General features: G+C 39.3%; 1 protein-coding gene across 1 annotated transcript in view; it reads left to right on the top strand.

Moving 5' to 3' along the window:
* HSPBAP1 (HSPB1 associated protein 1) overlaps positions 1-19,427 on the top strand; it is a 76,423-nt gene that overhangs the window by 34,829 nt on the left and 22,167 nt on the right. The window contains exon 4 of the mRNA XM_049878135.1: positions 11,879-12,015. Within this exon, the coding sequence (XP_049734092.1) occupies positions 11,879-12,015 (137 nt within the window). The remainder of the gene's footprint in view (positions 1-11,878; positions 12,016-19,427) is intronic.

The following is a 19,427-nucleotide window of genomic DNA, read 5'->3' as shown; positions in this document are numbered from 1 at the left end:
TTGGCTCCTGAATAGTTTTCCACTTAGCCTGTATTTTTCTTTTGGATCTTAAGTGAAGTTATAGATGCCATTGTTTTTACATGGTTATTATAATACAACTACCAATACTTTGTAGCTTTCCTTTATTAAATTTTTTTAATATTGACTTTGGTAATTTTGCTTTTCATAAGAGAAGAAGAATATGTTCCCTTTGTCCCATCATGGTTAGTTGAGGATATATTTTTCTTATAGCTGTGAAAGAAGCGCTTTGGTTTTGAAAACATTCAGTAAATGCTTTCTGAATCCAAAGTCCATGCTAAATCTGTGTTCTTGTTTTTAAATAATTTTGAGATAGACTTAACCTGTTTTCTTATACCCTTAGCTGTGATTACTTTATGAATCTTCTTCTCTAGAATTTGTAGATTTCATGGTTAATTTTTAGAGAATTTTGCTGTATTTCCCATAGTCTTTCTTGTATATTACAATAAAAACCTAAACCAAACCTGTCTTAGTCATCTAGTGCTGCTAGAACAGAAATACGACAGGTGGACGGCTTTAACAAAGAGAAGTTAATTTTCTCACAGTCCATTACGCTAGAAGTCTGAATTCAGGGTGCTGGCTGCAGGGAAAGGCTTTCTCAGTCTGTCGGCTCTGGACGAAGGTCCTAGTGATACATCAGCCTTCCCTTGGTCTAGGAGCATCTCCGCATAGGGACCCCAGGTCCAAAGGACGCGCTCTGCTCCCGGCACTGCTTTCTTGGTGGTATGAGGCCCCCAACTCTCTGCTTGCTTCCCTTTCCTTTTATCTCTGGTAAAATAAAAGGTGGCACAGGCCACACCCCAGGGAAACCGCCTTCACATTGGATCAGGGATGTGACCTGAGCAAGAGTGCCGCATCCCACCCTAATCCTTTTTAACTACAGGCAGAGATTATGATTTATAACACACAGGAAAATTACAAAATGGAGGACAGCCACTCATGGCCTAACCAAGTTGACACCTATTTTGGGGGGCACAATTCAATCCATTACAAAACCTGTTGCCATCAAGTTGATTCCAACTAATAGTGACCCTATAGGATAGAGTAGAACTGCCCCATAGGGTTTCCAAGGAGCACCTGGTGGATTCGAACCGCCTACCTTTTGATTAGCAGTCTTATCTCTTAACTACTGTGCCACCAGGACTCCGTGTATTGTTATACAATTTTTTACCAGAAATATACAATTAAAAGGTGTATTAGAATGGTACTTTTTTACTCCATATTTCAGGTAAAAAACTGTATAATAGAAATATTTATCAAGTACTTATCCTTGCCACTTTTCTAAACGTTTTGACGCCAGCAGTTTTCCTCACCGTTACTCTTGTACCGTTACTGCAAATGTCAACACAATGAAATAGGCAGGTAACGTCTTAGAAGTATTATGAAAAGAGTTTTGACAACTTAGCTGCTAACGAAAAGGTCAGCAGTTCAAATCCGCCAGCCGCTCCTTGGAAACCCTTTGGGGGAGCTCCACTCTGTCCTGTAAGGTCGCTATGAGTCAGAATCAGCTCAACGACAAGTTTGATTTATCCTCTGAAAGGGTCTCAGAGACCCCCCGCCCCCAAGAGATCCACAGATCTACTTTAAAAACCTCTGGCCTGTACTGTTGTTGCGTGCCGTCAAGTTGATCCCAACTCATAGCAACCCTGTGGGACAGAGAAGAACTGCCCCCTAGGGTTTCCTGGGCTGTAATCTTTACAGGAGCAGATTGCCAGTTCTTTCTTCCACAGAGCTGTCAGTAGGTTCAAACCACCAACCTTTCAGTTCATAGCCGAGCGCTTAAGCGTTGTGCCACCAGGGCTGCACTTATCACTTATGGAATTATATACTCTATTTCTCCAGTTCTGACTTTCTCTAATTCTGGAAGTTTCTTATGAAAATACATTTCCAGTCATGCTCCAGATTAAATATTGAAATATGTAAATCATGTTCACAAACACTTCAGGACTTAAAATTGTGTAAGGATATCATTTAAGACCCTCCCCAGGATGACTGACCCTACCTGTCTCCTCTTCAGAAACCCCAGTCCAGGCTCCTCACCAGGTGCTGGATGGACATACCATGTCCTCCCTCACCATTTGGCCTCTGCTCATGCCCTTCCCTGTTTCTGCTTGTTAGGGCAGGCCTGAGATTCAGCTTGACCACAAGGCCATCTCAGCCACTCATACCCACATCAATCCATCCACGCCTGCATTCCTATACTTTTATCTGGATTGTTATTTAAATATTTATGACATAGAATGCCTGTGTCTTGTACCTCTAACAGTATAGTAAGCTCTTTGGTAACAGGGACTAAATTTTATAATTTTTAGTTCCCCAAAACTGTTAGCATGGTGCTGAATACATAATAGGTATTTGAATGATTACAAAAATATATTTTTTCCTGTTCTTACCATTTCCTGTTTTAATATTTCTTTGATCTTTAGGGGTCTTCAGAGAATATTTTCACATAAACCCTTAAGTTCATCCTTGTTAAATTTTCTGTGACTTTTAGTTAAGTGTAGCATTTGACAATCTTGATAAGAATTTCTTGGCTGTCTTCGGCCTTCTGCCAGTTTTATAAGTTTACCTATAACCTCTACTCGAAGTTACCATCTTTTAACCTTTTTCCTCCACATGTTAAATTCATCCAGGCTACCTAGCTTGTGGTTAATTAACTGTGAATTTAGTGATTAAATCCACTGCTAGACTTTTCAGATGCTTCTAGCATTTGTACCCTTTCTCTAAGCTGCCACTTTTTATATAAGTACATCACTGATGAACATAGAATACATATATAGAGATAAATATAGTGGTAAATATACTGACATGATTGGAAAGCATCGTGTAGGCATAAAGGTGCCCTAAAATTATGATTTAAACCCTTAATTGACTTGCACGTGTGATAAGTGGAATTAGTCTCATTGCTTTTTATTTATATATCATATCATTGACTATGTAAAACATTTATTTTGAACTTTTTTTCTCTGCTTCCCGAGGGATGTAGGGAATTTGTGACAGTAGCCCATAAAATTTCTTTATTTATTGACTCATCAGGTAAGAATATCAGGCTTTACCTTTTGCAGTTGTCAATAAGTATCATTGTAATTGAAGCTATTATCAATCAACATAGACAAAAGGGTTTTTGTCCCAAGACCATTTCCCGGATAGATTCTATTTTATGTTGTGATTCAGACTGGCTACTGAGAATCAAGAGCCTTCTTAAGTCATGAGAACACAGAATCCCAAAATGCAATAAGTGGAAGATTAGTTCTGACCTGCCTTGGACTTCATAGCCTAGTTATGAGAGTCTGTTGAAATTGAGGCAGGTGATTTGGTAATGATTAAAGGGGTCTGATGGCTAGTGATGCTTTCTGATGAGACAAAGTGGCGTGAAAGAATTTGAGTGTTTATCTAGACTGTCTGTGAATGGAGTTAACTACCTCTTTTCTGTTTGTGTTATCCCTGACTCATAGCGACCCTACAGGACAGAGTAGAACTGCCCCGTAGGGTTTCCAAGGCTATAACCTTTACAGATGCTGACTGCCACACCTTTCCCCCGTGGAACAGCTGGTGGGTTCGAACCTCCAACCTTTCAGTTGGCAGCTGAGTGCTTTCTGTAGTCTCCCACTCTTTACTTAAGTACATCACTGATAAACACAGAGTACATATATATATCGATAAATATACTGGTAAATATACTGACATGATTGGAAAGTATCATGTAGACGTAAAGGTGGCCTAAAATTATGATTTAAACGCTTAATTGACATGCGTGTGTGATGAGTGGAATCAGTCTCATTGCTTTTTATTTATATAGCATATCATTGACTATGTAAAGCACTTATTTTGAACTTTTTTTCTCTGCTAAGGTAATTTTTCCTAAGGAAAAGAAAACCTTAAGTACTTGCTAATTTATAATGATATGGAGTTTAGGACCAGCCAGACCAAGCTGACACATGTTTTTGGAGGATGCAATTCAGTCCATGACAGGCACATATTTAGATTGTTTATTTATGTTGTTATTTCAAGTTGATGTCTTCAACTAGACTGTAAAGATCTTGATAATAAAGATGTTTGTGTATTACACTTTTTTGAATCTCCCTCCTTGATTAGCATGTTGTATGTTAACAGCCAGTATTTGTTGATTCAACTATATGTGGGGTAGCAGTGATTCTCAGCCATTTCAGATACTGCTTTTCCTTCATGATCTTGAAATGTAATTTGTAGATGATATAATTGCACATTTAGCTTTTAAAAAAAGTCATTAAAATGCCTTAGGTATAATATAGGGAGAATTTAAAAGGAAGTGATTTATAATAAAATAACATATATTTTGATGTGTAAATACTCAATGACTACACTAGAAGACATAATAGAGTAAGATAACTGTTGGTCTACATTGATCTAGGGTGACCAAGATACCCCAGCACCATATACACCAGAGCTATATTTGCCAAGAAAAAAAAATTCCAGTAACAAAACTAATAAATGTTCACCCAATAAAAAATACTAGGTATTGTCATGGATTGAATTGTATCCCCCAGAAATATACGTCAACTTGGCTAGGCCATGATTCCCAGTATTGTGCGGTTCTCCTCCATTTTGTGATCTCATATAATTTTCCTATGTGTTGTAAATCATAGACTCTATGCCTAAGGTTATGATCCTATTTGGGGGGTGAGCTGTCTGTTATGTTAATGAGGCAGGACACAGTCTACAGGATTAGGTTGTATTTTGAGTCAATCTCTTTTGAGATATAAAAGAGAGAAGTGATCAGAGAGGAGAGGGACCTCATCACCACCAAGTAAGAAGAACCAGGAACAGAGTACATCCTTTGGATGTGGGGTGCCTGTGCTGAGAAGCTTCTAGACTAGGGAAAGATTAATGACAAGGACCTTTCCCCAGACCCAACAGAGGCAGAAAGGCTTCCACCAGAAAGCTGGCACCCTGAATTTGGACTTCTAGCCTCCTAACCTGTGAGAGAATAAATTTCTGTTTGTTAAAGCCATCCACTTGTGGTATTTCTGTTACAGCAGCACTAGATAACTAAGACAGGTACCAAAGCTGAGGAAAGATGAATGCAGAAACTAGATTCACTTTGTATGTAACATTTTGAAATAAGAGATAAGTAAGCGTATTTGTATATATACGTGTAGAGTTTTCATACATATACGCTACATATATACAAGTGAGACAGTCAAGCTATGGACCTATATTGGTGTATGTATTGCTGGCCCAAACGTCATGAGTGTTAATGGTGTTGGTGTCTTCATTTTTCAAAATAGTGATAACTCTTGGTAAAGCTACAGAAATACAAAGTATATCTTCCCTAATTTATTTAGTTAATTATGTTTTTGGAGATTTCAGTATGTATTAAAACCATGCAAAAATACTTTGATGATGTGTGAGTTAGAGTTAGAGCAACTGGCAGATAATGAAGAACAGATTTTTCAGCTCTGTGAAAGTTGAGTGAACTTTGGTGTGTGGGGCTGCATCCATGGCCCCATCCACTTACTGCCAGTAGCACCCTTCCCCATTCGTTGTGACAACCAAAAATATCTCCACTTTTTTTTTAACAGTGCCATCAAAAAGACAGTACTTTCCGTTAGTTGCCACGTATGCAAAATAGGTATGTTGTTGTTGGGTGCCATCGAGTTGGTTCCAACCCATGGTGACCCTATGTACAACAGAATGAAACACTTCCCAGTCCTGCGCCATCCTCACAATCATTGCTATATTTGAGCCCGTTGTTGCAGCCACTGCATCAATCCATCTCGTTGAGGGTCTTCCTCTTTTTTTCTCACCCTCTGTTTTATCAAGCATGATGTCGTTTTCCAGGGAACTGGTCCCTCCTGAAAACATGTCTAAAGTATGTGAGACCAAGCAAGTCTTGCCACCCTCCCTTCTAAGGAGCACTCTGTCTGTACTTCTTCCAAGACAGATTTGTTTGTTCTTCTGGAACTCCTTGGTATATTCAATATTCTTCGCCAACACCATAATTCAAATGCATCAGTTATTCTTTGTTCTTCCTTATTCATTGTCCAGTTTTCACATGCATATGAAGCAGTTGAAAATACCATGACTTGGGTTGCATCTTAGTCCTCAAAGTGATATCTTTGCTTTTGAACACTTTAAAGAGGTCTTTAGCAGATGTGCCCAATGCAACACGTTGTTTGATATCCTGACTGCTGCTTTCCTGGGCATTGATTGTGGATCCAAGTAAAATGAAATCCTTAACAACTACATTATTTTCTCTGTTTATCATGATGTTGCTTATTGGTCCAGTTGTGAGGATTTTTGTTTTCTTTATGTTTTGGTATAATCCATACTGAAGGCTGTGTCTTTGATCTTCATCAGTAAGTGCTTCAAGTTCTCTTCACTTTCAGTAAGCAAGGTTATGTCTTCTCATATCACAGGCTGTTAATAAGTCTTCCCCCAGTCCGGATGTCATGTTCTTCATATAGTCCAGCTTCTGAGATTATTTGCTCAGCATATAGATTGAATAAGTATGGTGAAAGGATACAGCCCTGATGTGCACCTCTCCTGATTTAAATCACGCAACATCCTCTTGTTCTGTTTGAACTACTGCCTCTTGGGCTATGTACAGGTTCCTCATGAGCATAATTAAGTGTTCTGGAATTCCTGTTCTTCACAGTATTATCCATAATTTGTCATGACTCACACAGTCGAATGCCTTTGTATAGTCAAAAAAACACAGGTAAACATCTTTCTGGTATTCTCCGTTTTCAGCCATGATCCATCTGGCATCAGCAATGATATCCCTCGTCCCATGTCCTCTTCTGAATCTGGCTTAATTTCTGGCAGTTCCCTGTCGATGTACTACTGCAGCCGCTTTTAAATGATCTTCAGCAAAATTTTATGTGTGCGTGATATTAATGATATTGTTCAATACTTTCCACATTCTGTTGGATCACCTCTCTTTGGAATGGGCTCAACTATGGGTCTCTTCCAGCTAGTTGGCCAGGTAGCTGCCTTCCAATTCTTTTGACATAAACAAGTGAGTACTTCCAGTGTTGAATCCGTTTGTTGAAACATCTCAATTGGTATTCTGTCAATTCCAAGAGCCTTGTTTTTCACCAATGCCTTAGTGCAGCTTGAACTTCTTCCTTCAGTACCATCGGTTCTTTATCATGTCCTGCCTCCTGAAATGGTTGAACATTGACCGAATCATTTTGGTACGGTGACTCTGTGTATTCCTTCCATCTTCTTTACATGCTTCTTGCTTCATTCAGTATTTCGCCCACAGAATCCTTCAGTATTGCAACTCAAGGCTTGATTTTTTTTTTCATTAGTTTTTTCAGTTTGAGAAATCTCAGGTATGTCCATCCTTTTGGTTTTCTAGCTCCAGGTCTTTGCACATTTCATTGTAATATTTTGTCTTCTTGAGCCACCTTTGCAATCTTCTGTTCAGTTTTTTACTTCATCATTTCTTCCATTCGGTTTGGCTACTCTGCGTTCAAGAGCAAGTTTCAAAGTCTCTTCTGACATCCATTTTGGTCCTTTTTTTTCTTTCCTGTCTTTTTAATGACCTTTTGCTTTCTTCATATATGATGTCTTTAATGTCATCCCACATCTGAACAGGTCTTTGGTCATTAGTGTTCAATGCAACAAATCTATTCTTGAGATGGTCTCTAAATTCTGGTGGGATATATCAGTGTTGTACTTTGGCTGTCATGAACTTGTTTTAATTTTCTTCAGCTTCAACTTGAACTTGCATATGAGCAGTTGATGGTCTGTGCCACAGTTGGCCCCTGGCCTTGTTTTGACTGATGATATCAAGTTTTTCTCTCGCCTCTTCCCACAGAGGTAGTCATTTTGATTCCTGTGTATTCCATTTAACAAGGTCCGTGTGTGTAGTCACCATTTATGTTGTTCAAAAAAAGGTGTTTGCAGTGAAGAAGTCCTTGGTCTTGCAGAATTCTATCATGTGATCTCCAGTGTCATTTCTGTCACCAAGGCCATATTTTCCTACTACTGATCCTTCTTTGTTTACAACTTTTGCATTCTAATCACCAGTAATTATCAGTGTATCTTGATTGCATGTCTGATCAATTCAGACTGCAGAAGTTAGTAAAAATCTTCAATTTCTTCATCTTTGCCATTTGTGTTGGTGTGTAAATTTGAGTAATAGTCGTATTAACTGGTCTTCCTTGTAAAACCTGTTGCCGTCTTGTAGGGGTATGCATATTATCCTATCACTGACAGCGTTGTACTTCAGGATAGATCTTGAAATGTTCTTTTTGACAATGAATCCGGTGCCTACCTTCATTTTAATAAGGATTCATTGAGATGACACATATAAAATGTAAGGATCAGGGACTCTGCTGTAAGGATTCAATAAACAGGTGAATGTAACTTGTTTTCAGTTGAAAGTAAAGGTCTAGACTAGAGATAAAAGTTTGGGAGTTACATACAGAGGTTGATCTAAGCACAGTAAAAAATCAGGCCAAAGCTAACAATATTAAATATAAGAGAGATAAATGTAGAATCCTATGGCTGTTTCCTAAAATCTGTAAGTCAACACTGAAGAGACATGGCTAGGCAACAGTTCATAAGAAAAGGATTTAATATTTTCTATTGGCTACAGGCAAGCCCAATATTATTCATGGTATAATTCACTTGGCTTAAAAAAAAAAAAAGTGCTGATACTGCAAGATCCAGGTCATGGGATGGAGCAGTCCCATACACGGGGTACTGTGTGGGCTGCGTCTGGAATTCAGTTTAATAGCCCTGCTTTAAGGGACCTGCTGACAAAGTAAAGAGGTTGAGAAAAGAACAACTAGAAGGATAAGTTAATGTTACTGAGCATAGATTTTAAAAATAAAGAAGACATGACAGTTTTTCACATAATTTAAAGACAACAATTCTTGGCAGAAATGAAAATAGACTTGTTTTCTGTATCCATAGGAGGCAGATCTAGGACGCTCCTCTGGAAGTTACCAGAAAGCAGATAGCAGTTTTGTAGTAAGCAGTCAACCAGACACTTGATTGTTTTTTTTCAGGGATGGTGTAGAATAGAATTTTATGGGGATAGATGACTTCTAATGCCTTTTCCAACTCTTGAAGTGGATGTGACAGTGGTCTCTCGTGTGTTACCACCCCACTCATTGCCTGTGCAGGATTAAATGATGTGGTAGCCAGACCAGGATCCCGTTTCTAGCAAAACTCAAAGCAGATTCCCCCTGGGCCATCACTCATTTTAGTAGCTGAACTCAATTAACAAGAACATACCAACTCTCAGAAACCTGTGGCAAAAAAACAAAATAGGTACACGAAATGCTATTTTCTGACATATTTGACTCACTCACCCTCTGCTACTCCATCTCTTTCCTCCACTGCTCTTTGGCTTTCCCAGCTGATCTGCACATGGATTTTAGGCAGTTTAGGACTCCCTAATCTGATCATTCTAAAATAATTTTGGTTTTTTAGTCATTACTCTGCCAGAGAAGAGGTCAGGACAGCCTTAGTTTTTCGTGCAGTAACCCCTCACCCTGTAGAAAAATCTTCCTTCTGTGGTTCTTTCTGAAGCAGGGTTCTAGAACACAGAGTTTTTCACCTGGGGTCCATCAGCTCCCTGAAACTAGATATGAAATTTTGTGTGTATGTGTATTTCTCTGAGGAGAGGGGCCTTGGCATTCATTCATTAGCTTTCCCGAAGGGTATATGTATAAGAAGATTAAGAACCACTGAACCAGCCTCTTCTTAGTGTTACCTGATTAGGGTCCGTACCCTGGAGCAGTCGAGCCAATGAAACATACTCCAAGTCAGAAAGAGTGAGAAAGTTTATTAAGGAGATGTCTACATCACTGGGGACCCAGCAGCAACACAGCCTGTCTCTATGGAGTCCCAAAAAGCAATTTTGACATTGGAGCTTATATAGAATCTTACAAGAGTTACAAGTGTCTTTGTAGTCCCCTGCCAGACATTTCTTTATTAGGCTAAAGATATCCATATCTGATACCTGGGCTCCAACTTTCCTGTGGGGATTGTATGCCACAGGTAGTCCGGGCAGAACAAAAGGTTATTTGCATCGGTTTTAAAAAAAGAACAAAGTCATTAACAGAGGTATGTGAAGGAGGCAGGCAGAGGAAGAACAACTTATAGGTTTATGACGGCCTTAGTTACGTTAAGCTCTCAGGTGCCCATTTTGAAAAAGGAGAAAACATACTGGGGAGTATTGGGGTCACGTTAGCCAAGGCGAGTCTCCTTTTTTTCCTGTTTATACTGATGTCTTTTAGCTAAATTTCTCAAACTGAAGTGTGGTGAATTAGCACCAGGTTAACTGGAACCCCCCCCACCCCACCCCAAGCTCCCTTATTTCAAGGCATTTGACATATTAGACTGAAGCGTTCTGTTTAGGGGCTGTCTGCCTTAATAGACCTAAACGGTAAGGCCCCAGCACCCAGCATCATACCAGGTATGTGGTAGATGCTCAAAAATATTGACCTGGACGTTTACCCCTGAGAAGCCAGCAGATTCTCCTTCCCCCCCAGCAGCCGTGTTTTAAGCCAGGCACTGTGTTGAGCACTGGGGATACAGATGTCAGCTCTCTGCATGGAGCTTAGGGGCTCTGTCCGGAGGAAGCATGATTTTGGCCACCCCCGGAGCTGCTGCACGTGAGCCACGTGCATTTACAGTGGTGCTGACCTTGCCAGAGCTCCCCTGCGCTACCAGAAATTAGTTAGGTGCACATATTCAGCTGTTTTTGTCCCTCAGAAATGAAAACATGCTTCCTAGTCATCCTCAAAATGATCCATTAAAGGTCTCTTCAGAATCCTCTTTCTTTAATAATACAGCTGTTAATGGTTTGCCTCTAAAAATAGAAAACAGATCGCAGACCCTGATGAAAGACGTGTCAGCATTTAGGTCCGCGTTCTGCACGTAGACTTTCTTTTTTCTTTTTTTTTTAAATACAATAGGAAAAACTCATGATTTAAAAAAAAAAAGCAAAAAGTTTCATGCCTGGTTCACTAGTTTTTTGTTTTTGTTTTTCCTAGCTTATGAATATTTTAACACATGGATTTGGGTTCCTGTCTGACCCTCTTTTCCTGTTGACTTTTCAGTATAAGCTGTTTCCAGTAGTTGACTTAGCCATCAAACCAGGCATAAAGAGAGCCCAAGTCTAGAGCACTGTGTAGTCTCTGTCTGAGAATTGATTACACTTAGGAGTACATCCCTTTTGGGAGTATGCCAAATTGTCTGTGGATATGTGGTTCAGAATACATGCTGTGACACCCCTACTGGGAGATCGTGATTCCGTAGGTATGCACGAAGGCTCTGACATCCATTCGTTTTCAATAACTCCGTTAATGTAGGAGAAAGCTTCTTTTATGTGGCATTTGAGGTGTAAAAAGTTAATAAGTTACTTATGCCCAGAGATGTCCGCACTGCTTCCAGGGAAGACGACTTTCTGACTTCCTAAATTGAGCTGCTTAAGGGTCATTAGATCTATTTTTTAAAGTACTATTTCCATTGCCGCTGCCAGCAACGCTGTTCCCCCTGGCTACCTGCCTAATTATGTCTGTTATGTATTACCAGTCTCCTGCCTCTAAACTGTGAGCTTCATCAGGGAGGCGCGTTTGTTTTGTTCATTGACTAATTACAAGCTTCTAGAACAGTGCCTGGCACACTGAGTATCTATCTACTCAGGAAGTATCTGTTGAATGACTACTTAGTACTAGTGAGATAATTCAGATGTTATTGGTTAAAAACATCTTGGAGGGCTCTGAGATCTAACCTCCTCTATCTGTAGACTATCCCAAGTACCAAAACCAGGGATGCAAGTGGAAATGCACGAGACTGCTGTATAGAGGAGTTGGGTAGCTCTTGATGGACTGTAACTTTATTTTCAAAACAGGATGTGCTATGGTCTGACTTCGGGTTTCCTGGAAGAAATGGACGAGAGAGTACGTTATGGATTGGCTCCCTGGGGGCCCATACCCCCTGTCATCTGGACTCTTACGGTTGTAACTTAGTATTCCAGGTACAAGGAAGGTAATGTGTGCGCGTGTATGTTGCACAGGATGGAGAGATGAGTACTGAGCAGTTGGCAGGATCCCAGGGTTTAGTCCCAGGTCCAACCCTGTCACCTGCTTGGTGGCCATAACAAAGCTCTTAAATCTCTGGTCCTGTTTCTTCCTTTATGAAATGAGGGGAAAATTTAAATGGTGGTTTTCCATATGTGCCTCATAGCCCTGATGAAGATTGCCTCCAGAAAGCTGATCCTAGAACCCCAGGATTTCACTCCCAGTTCAGGTAGACAGCTCTCTACTTAGCTCTTTTACAGACTTATAGTTTTTAAATTTTTATTTGAAAGTTCTTCAAACTTAAGTAAGTGCAGAGCAGTTGCGTTGAAAAAAAGAGGCTTCGCTTCTACCCTTAGGCCCCTGAGGGGATGCCAGGAGCCTGGTTTGAAAAATGTGGCCCAGATGGTATTTATGGCCACTTTCAACTATAAATTTTAGTTTGTGCCTACCAGTAGACACAGGTCAATTTTCGTCTGCATCTATCTGAAGACCATAATAGATAGAAGGGCCAAGTCAAGCAATACTTTTGACAGTCCCTGGTTCCAGGAGTTAAGTGAAAGTGTGTTTCGGCCTCAAGGAGGATATACTCACTACGCTATAGATGTGGCCTTATTTCCCCCAATTAATGATGCCCAGTCTCCTCCTGGCCTTCAGGACATTTACAGGGCAGCACAGAGGGAAAAGAAGAAATGGCCATGTGCGAGTTCTCAGACTCTTTAGACACAAAAAAGGTTATGAGTGGACCTGAGAGAAACAATAAGTGCATGATTATATTTCACACGTGAGGAACTCCAAAACTACAAGATGACATAAGGTGGTCCACACCTTCATTCATCAAGACTGTTTTAATAGGTCTAGAACATGTCAGGTACATGGCTATGCACTGGGGATGCAGCAATGAATAGAGTGGGCCTGGTCCCTGCCCTGGTAGAGTTAACAGTCTGAACCTTCAGCTTGGTAAGAGGGGTATCATTTTAAGTAGCCACTTTCCATGTGTTCTAAATTGGGAAATAAGCCAAAGAAATTTCAGTTGGGGAAAAAAAATGAGGAAAAAAAAATTACCTGAGTTCTTTCTGTGATATAAGGTTAATAGAGCTTTATTTTAACTTTGCAATAGAGCATATTTTCTGGCCTCATATAGCTCTGGATTAGTACAGTAAATTTTCACTAAATATTCATTGAGCCCCCTCCAGCACAGGTACCAGGTGTTCCTGTAAGAGCAGAGATGAACAAGTAAGATACCCTCTCTACCCTAAGAGTTTACAGCTAGGGTTCAGGCAAGCGCGCAGAGAGCTGTGCTGTGAGGCAGAATGTACCTGCTCTTGAGGAAGGTTTCACAGAGCTGTGGAACGGAAAACTTGAAGAGATCTTACTCCTGTTAGAAAGATCGGGGAAGATTTTATAGAGGGGCTGTCATTTGTGATGGGCTTTCAAGGGTAGATTAGCATTGAGAAGACAGAGGTGGGAGGGCCAGAGGGACCAGCATGAGCTGAGCCCTGGGAAGCAGACCCTGTGAGTTGTGCAGTTGGAGCATTGGAGACAGAGAGATTGTGCTGGAAAGGCAGGTTGGAGCTTGAGGCCTGAAGTGTCTTGATTCCCAGGCTGCGGGTCAGGGGATGACGTGATGATTGACTACTTGTTCTGCTTAACAGGAGAAGGAAGCATGCAGCTTGTATGGGACTGTTATCATTATGGCTATTCCTTTGGGAAATACAGCCATGATGCAGGGGAAGGAGCCTGGACCTGGAGAACTGAGGAGATGTGGGACCTAGTTCTGGTTCCATCACTAACTGCTAGCCCCATCAGTGTCACTGAGCAAGCACGGGGTGTCTCTTCCACTCTTGTGAAAATGAGATTAGACTGATAATCTCTAAGAGCCCTTCCAACATTCTAAACTTTCTATGATTATTAGTATTTTTGGAGTCTGAGTAGGAAAATATGTATTTCAAGGTAGTTATCAAGGTGAATTGCACTTGCAAATAATTGGTGGTAAGGGAACTCAGTTTTTTGTTTTTTTTTTAATTGTGCTTTAAGTGAAAGTTTCTCATACTAAAATTTATACACACATTGTTATGTGACCCTAGTTGCTCTCCCTATAATATGACAGCACACTTCTCCTTTCCACCCTGGATTTCCCATGTCCATTCAACCAGCTCCTGTCCTTTTTGCCTTCTCTCGCCTCTGGACAGGAGCTGCCCATTTAGTCTCATGTATCTTTTATCCAATTGAGCTAAGAAGCGCACTCTTCACAAGTATCATTTTATGTCTTATAGTCCAATCTAATCTTTGTCCGAAGAGTTGGCTTCGGAAATGGTTTCACTTGTGGGCTAACAGCGTCTGGGGGCAGTATCTTATGGGGTCCCTCCAGTCTCAGACCGTTAAGTCTGGTCTTTTCATAAGAATTTGAATTTTGCAACCCACTTTTCTTCTGCTCCCTGAGGGACTCTCTGTTGTGTTCCCTGTCAGGGCCGTCATTGGTGATAGCCGGGCACCATCTAGTTCTTCTGGTCGCAGGCCAATGGAGTCTCTGGTTTATGTGGCCCTTTCTGTATCTTGGGCTAATATTTTCCTTGTGTCTTGTGTTCTTCATTCTACTTTGTTCCAGGTGGATTGGGACCAATTGATGTATCTTAGATGGCTGCTTGCTAGCTTTTAAGACTGCAGACGCCACTCACCAAAATGGGATACAGAACATTTTCTTAATAAACTTTGTTGTGCCAGTTGACCTAGATGTTCCCTGAAACCATGGTCCCCAGACTCCCACCCCTGCTACTCTCTCCCTTGAAGTGTTTGGTTGTATTCAAGAATCTTCTTAGCTTTTGCGTTAGTCCAGTTGTGCTGACTTCCCCTGTATTGTGTGTTGTCCTTCCCTTCATCTAAGATAATTCTCATCTACTATCTAATTAGTGAATACCCCTCTGTTTCCCTCCCACCCTCGTAACCATCAAAAAATGTTTTCTTCAGTGTTAAACCTTTTCTCGAGTTCTTTATAATAGTGGTCTCTTACAATATTTGTCCTTTTGCAACTGACTGATTTCACTCAGCATAATGCCTTCCAGATTCATCCATGATATGTTTTGCAGATTCATTGTTCTTCTTTATTGTAGCATTTCATTGTGTGAATTTACCACAATTTCTTTATCTGTTCATCCGTTGATGGGTACCAAGGTTGTTTCCATCTTTTTGCTATTCTAAACAGTGCTGCAGTGAACATGGGTGTGTGTTATATCGATTCATGTGAGGGCTCTTATTGCTCTAGGATATATTCCAAGAAGTGGGATTGCCGAATCGTATGGTAGTTGTATTTCTAGATTTTTAAGGCAGCACCAAATGGATTTCCAAAGTGATTGTACCATTTTACATCCCACCAGCAGTGTGTAAGTGTTTCAGTTTCTCCACAACCTCTCCAACATTTATTCTTTTGTGTTTTTGGATTAATGCCAGTCTTATGGGGGTGAGATGGTATCTCATTATAGTTTCGACTTGCGTTTCTCTAATGACTTGTGATCGTGAGCATTTCCTAACGTATCTTTTAGCTGCCTGAATGTCTTCTTTGGTGAAGCGCCTGTTCATATCGTTTGCCCATTTTTTAATTGGGTTGTCTTTTTGTTGCTGAGGTTTTGCAGTATCTTATAAATTTTACAGATTAGATGCTGATTGAATTTGTCGTGCCAAAAATTTTTCCCAGTGTGTAGGTTGTCTTTTTACTCTTTTGGTGAAATCTTTGGATGAGCATAGGTGTTTGATTTTTAGGAACTCCCAGCTACCTAGTTTCTCTTCTGGTGTTTGTACATTCTTAGTAATGTTTTGTATACTGCATATGCCATGTATAAGGGCTCATAGCGTTGTTCCTATTTTTTCTTCTATGATCTTTATTGTTTTAGATTTTTTATTTAGGTCTTTGATCCATTTTGAGTTAGTTTTTGTGCATGGTGTGAGGTATGGGTCTTGTTTCACTTTTTTGCAGATGAATATTCAGTTATGCCAGCACCATTTGTTAAAGAGACTGTTTTTTCCCCAGTTGATGGACTTTGGCCCTTTGTCAAATATCAACTGCCCATAAGTGGATGAGTTTACAGTCTGGATTCTCAATTCTATTCCATTGGTCCGTGTATCTGTTGTTGTACCAGTACTAGGCTGTTTTGGCTACTGTGGTGGTATAATAGGTTCTAAAATCAGGTAGCATGAGGCCTCCCACTTTGTTCTTCTTTTTCAGTAATGCTTTACTTATCTGGGTCCTCTTCTCTTTCCATATGAAGTCGTGATTTGTTTCTCCATCTCATTAAAAAATGCCGTTGAAATTTGGATCAGGATTGCATTGTATCTGTTGATCCCTTTGGGTGGAACAGACATTTTCACAATGTTGTCTTCCTATCCATGAGCAAGGTATGGTTTTCCACTTATGTAGGTCACTTTTGTTTTCTTGCAGTAGAACTTGCAGTTTTCTTTGTATAGGTCTTTTACATCCCTGGTTAGATTTATTCCTTAGTATTTTATCTTCTTGCAGGCTATTATAAATGGTATTGATTTGGTGATATCCTTTTCAAAGTTCTCTTTGTTAGTGTAGAGGAATCCAACTGATTTTTGTATGTTTTTCTTGTGTCCTGGTACTCTGTTGAACTCTTAGTTTCAGTAATTTTCTTGTGGATTATTTGGGGTTTTCTGTGTGTAAGAGCATATAATCTACAAATAGAGATACTTTACTTCTTCCTTACCTATTTGGATGTGCTTTATTTCTTTATCTAGCCTAATTACTCTGGCTAGGACCTCCAGCACAATGCTGAGTAAGAGTGGTGATAAAGGGCATCCTTGTCCTGGTTCCTGTTCTCAAGGGGAGTGCTTTCAAACTCTGTCCATTTAGGATGATGTTGGCTGTTGGCTTTGTATAAATGTCCTTTATTATGTTCAAGAATTTCCATTCTATTTCTATTTTGCTGAGAATTTTTATCATGAATGGGTGTTGGACTTTGTCAAATGCCTTTTCTGCATCAATTAATAAGATCATGTGGTTCTTGTCTTTTGTTTTGTTTTGTTTATGTGATGGATTACAGTGATTGTTTTTCTAGTGTTGAGTCATCTCTGCATACCTAATATGAATCCCACTTGGTCATGATGAATTATTTTTTTGATATGTTGTTGAATTCCGTTCGCTAGAATTTTGTTGAGGATTTTTGCTTCTATGTTCATGAGAGGTATCGGTCTGTAAGTTTTTTTTTTTTTTTTTGTGGTGTCATTATCTGGTTTTGGTATCAGGGTTATGCTGGCTTCATAGAATAAGTTCAGGAGTGTACCATCCTTTTCTGTGCTCTGAAATACCTTTAGCAGTAGTGGTGTTAACTCTTCTCTGAAAGTTTGGTAGAATTCTCTAGTGAAACCATCAGGGCCAGGGCTTTTTTTTGTTGGGAGTTTTTTAATTACCGTTTCAATTTCTTCTTTTGTGATAGGTTTATTTAGTTGTTCTACCTCTGTTTGTGTTAGTATAGGTAGGTAGTGTGTTTCTAGAAATTTGTCTTATTTCCTCTAGGTTTTCAAATTTGTTAGAGTACAATTTTTCATAGTATTCTGTTATGATTCTTTTTATTTCAATTGGATCTCTTGTGATATGCCCCGTCTCATTTCTTATTCAGATTATTTGCTTCCTCTCCTGTTTTTCTTTTATCAGTTTGGCCAATGGTTTATCAATTTTATTGATCTTTTCAAAGAACCAGCTTTGGGTCTTGTTAACTCATTCAGTTGTTTTTCTGTTCTCTATTTCATTTAATTCTGCCCTAATTTTTTATTATTTGCTTTCTTCTCGTGCCCGAGGGCTTCTTTGTTGCTCTCTTATTTGTTCGAGTTGTAGGGTTAATGTTTTGATTTTGGCCTTTCTTCGTTTTGGATGTGTCCATTTATTGCCATAAGTTGACTTCTGAGCACTGCTTTTGCTGTGTTGCAAAGGTTCTGGTAGGATGTATCTTCAGTCTCATCTGATTCTGTGAGTTTCTTTATCCCATCCTTAATTTCTTCTATAACCCAGTACATTTTAAGCAAGAGGTTTTTCAGTTTCCACGTATTTGATTTCTTTTCTTGCTTTTTCTGTTATTAGTTTCTACTTTTAATAGCTTTATGGTCAGAAAGATGCTTTGTAATATTTTGATGCTTTGGATTCTGTTAAGGCTTGCTTTATGGCCCAATATGTGGTCTGTTCTGGAGCGTGATCCACATGTGTTAGAAAAGAAAGTATACTTGGCTGCTGTTGGATAGTGTTCTGTATGTGTCTATGAGGTCAAGTTGGTTGATTGTGGCATTTAGATCTTCTGTGTCTTTTTTGAGCTTCTTTCTGGATGTTCTGTCCTTCACTGAAAGTGGTATGTTGAAGTCTTCTACTATTATTGTGGAGCTGCCTATCTCTTTTAATGCTGTCCTTGGGTGCATAAATGTTTATTATGGTTATGTCCTCCTCGTGTATTGACCCTTCAATGATTATATAGTGCCCTTCTTTATCCTTTCTGGTGGATTTTACTTTAAAGTCTGTTTTGTTAGGGATTAATATTGCCGCTCCTGCTCTTTTTTTATTTTTTATATATTTTTTTCCATCTTTTGAGTTTTGGTTTGTTTGTGTCTTTGGGGTGTATCTCTTGTGGGCAGCATATAGATGGATCATGTTTTTTATCCATTCTGCCACTCTCTGTCTCTTTATTGGTGCATTTAGTCCACTTACATTCAGCGTAATTATGGATAGGTATTAGTTTAGTGCCATCATTTTGATGTACTTTTTGTGTGTTATTGACAGTTTCTTTGTTCCACTTAATTTTCTGTACTGAGTCGTTTTTATGTATTTTCTTTTGATCTTTTTCATTGTTGTTGATTTTGTATTTGCTGAGTCTTTATGTATTTCTTGTTTTTTATTTTGATGTGTAAGATTATTAGTTTCCTTTGTGGTTACCTTAATATTTACCCCTGTTTTTCTAAGTTTAAACAAATCTTTTATTTCTTTATATTGCCTTGACTTCCTTTCCATATGAAAGATCTATGACTGCATTTTTTAATCCATTTTTTTTTTGTTTTAATATTGTCATCTTTTACATGTTGATGTCTCTGTTTCCCTGTTTTCTGCATTTTAGCTTTGATTTATTTTTGTGATTCCCCTGTCTGGGTTGATATCTGGTTGCTCTGTCCTGCGTTCTAGTCTTGGGTGGTTATCTGATGTTGATTTTCTAACTGGCAGATTCCTTTTAGTATTTCTTGTAATTTTGGTTTGGTTTTTGCAAATTCCCTAAACTTTTGTTTATCTGGAAATGTCCTAACTTTGCCATCATATTTGAGAGACAGTTTTGCTGGATATATAATTCTTGGCTGGCAATTTTTTTCCTTCAAGGATTTGTATATGTCATCCCACTC

Source organism: Elephas maximus, chromosome 1 (genome assembly GCF_024166365.1).
Source record: "Elephas maximus indicus isolate mEleMax1 chromosome 1, mEleMax1 primary haplotype, whole genome shotgun sequence".
NCBI lineage: Eukaryota > Metazoa > Chordata > Mammalia > Proboscidea > Elephantidae > Elephas > Elephas maximus.
The sequence above is the reverse complement of the archived record's forward strand: the minus strand, read 5'-3'. Positions and strand labels throughout refer to the sequence as shown.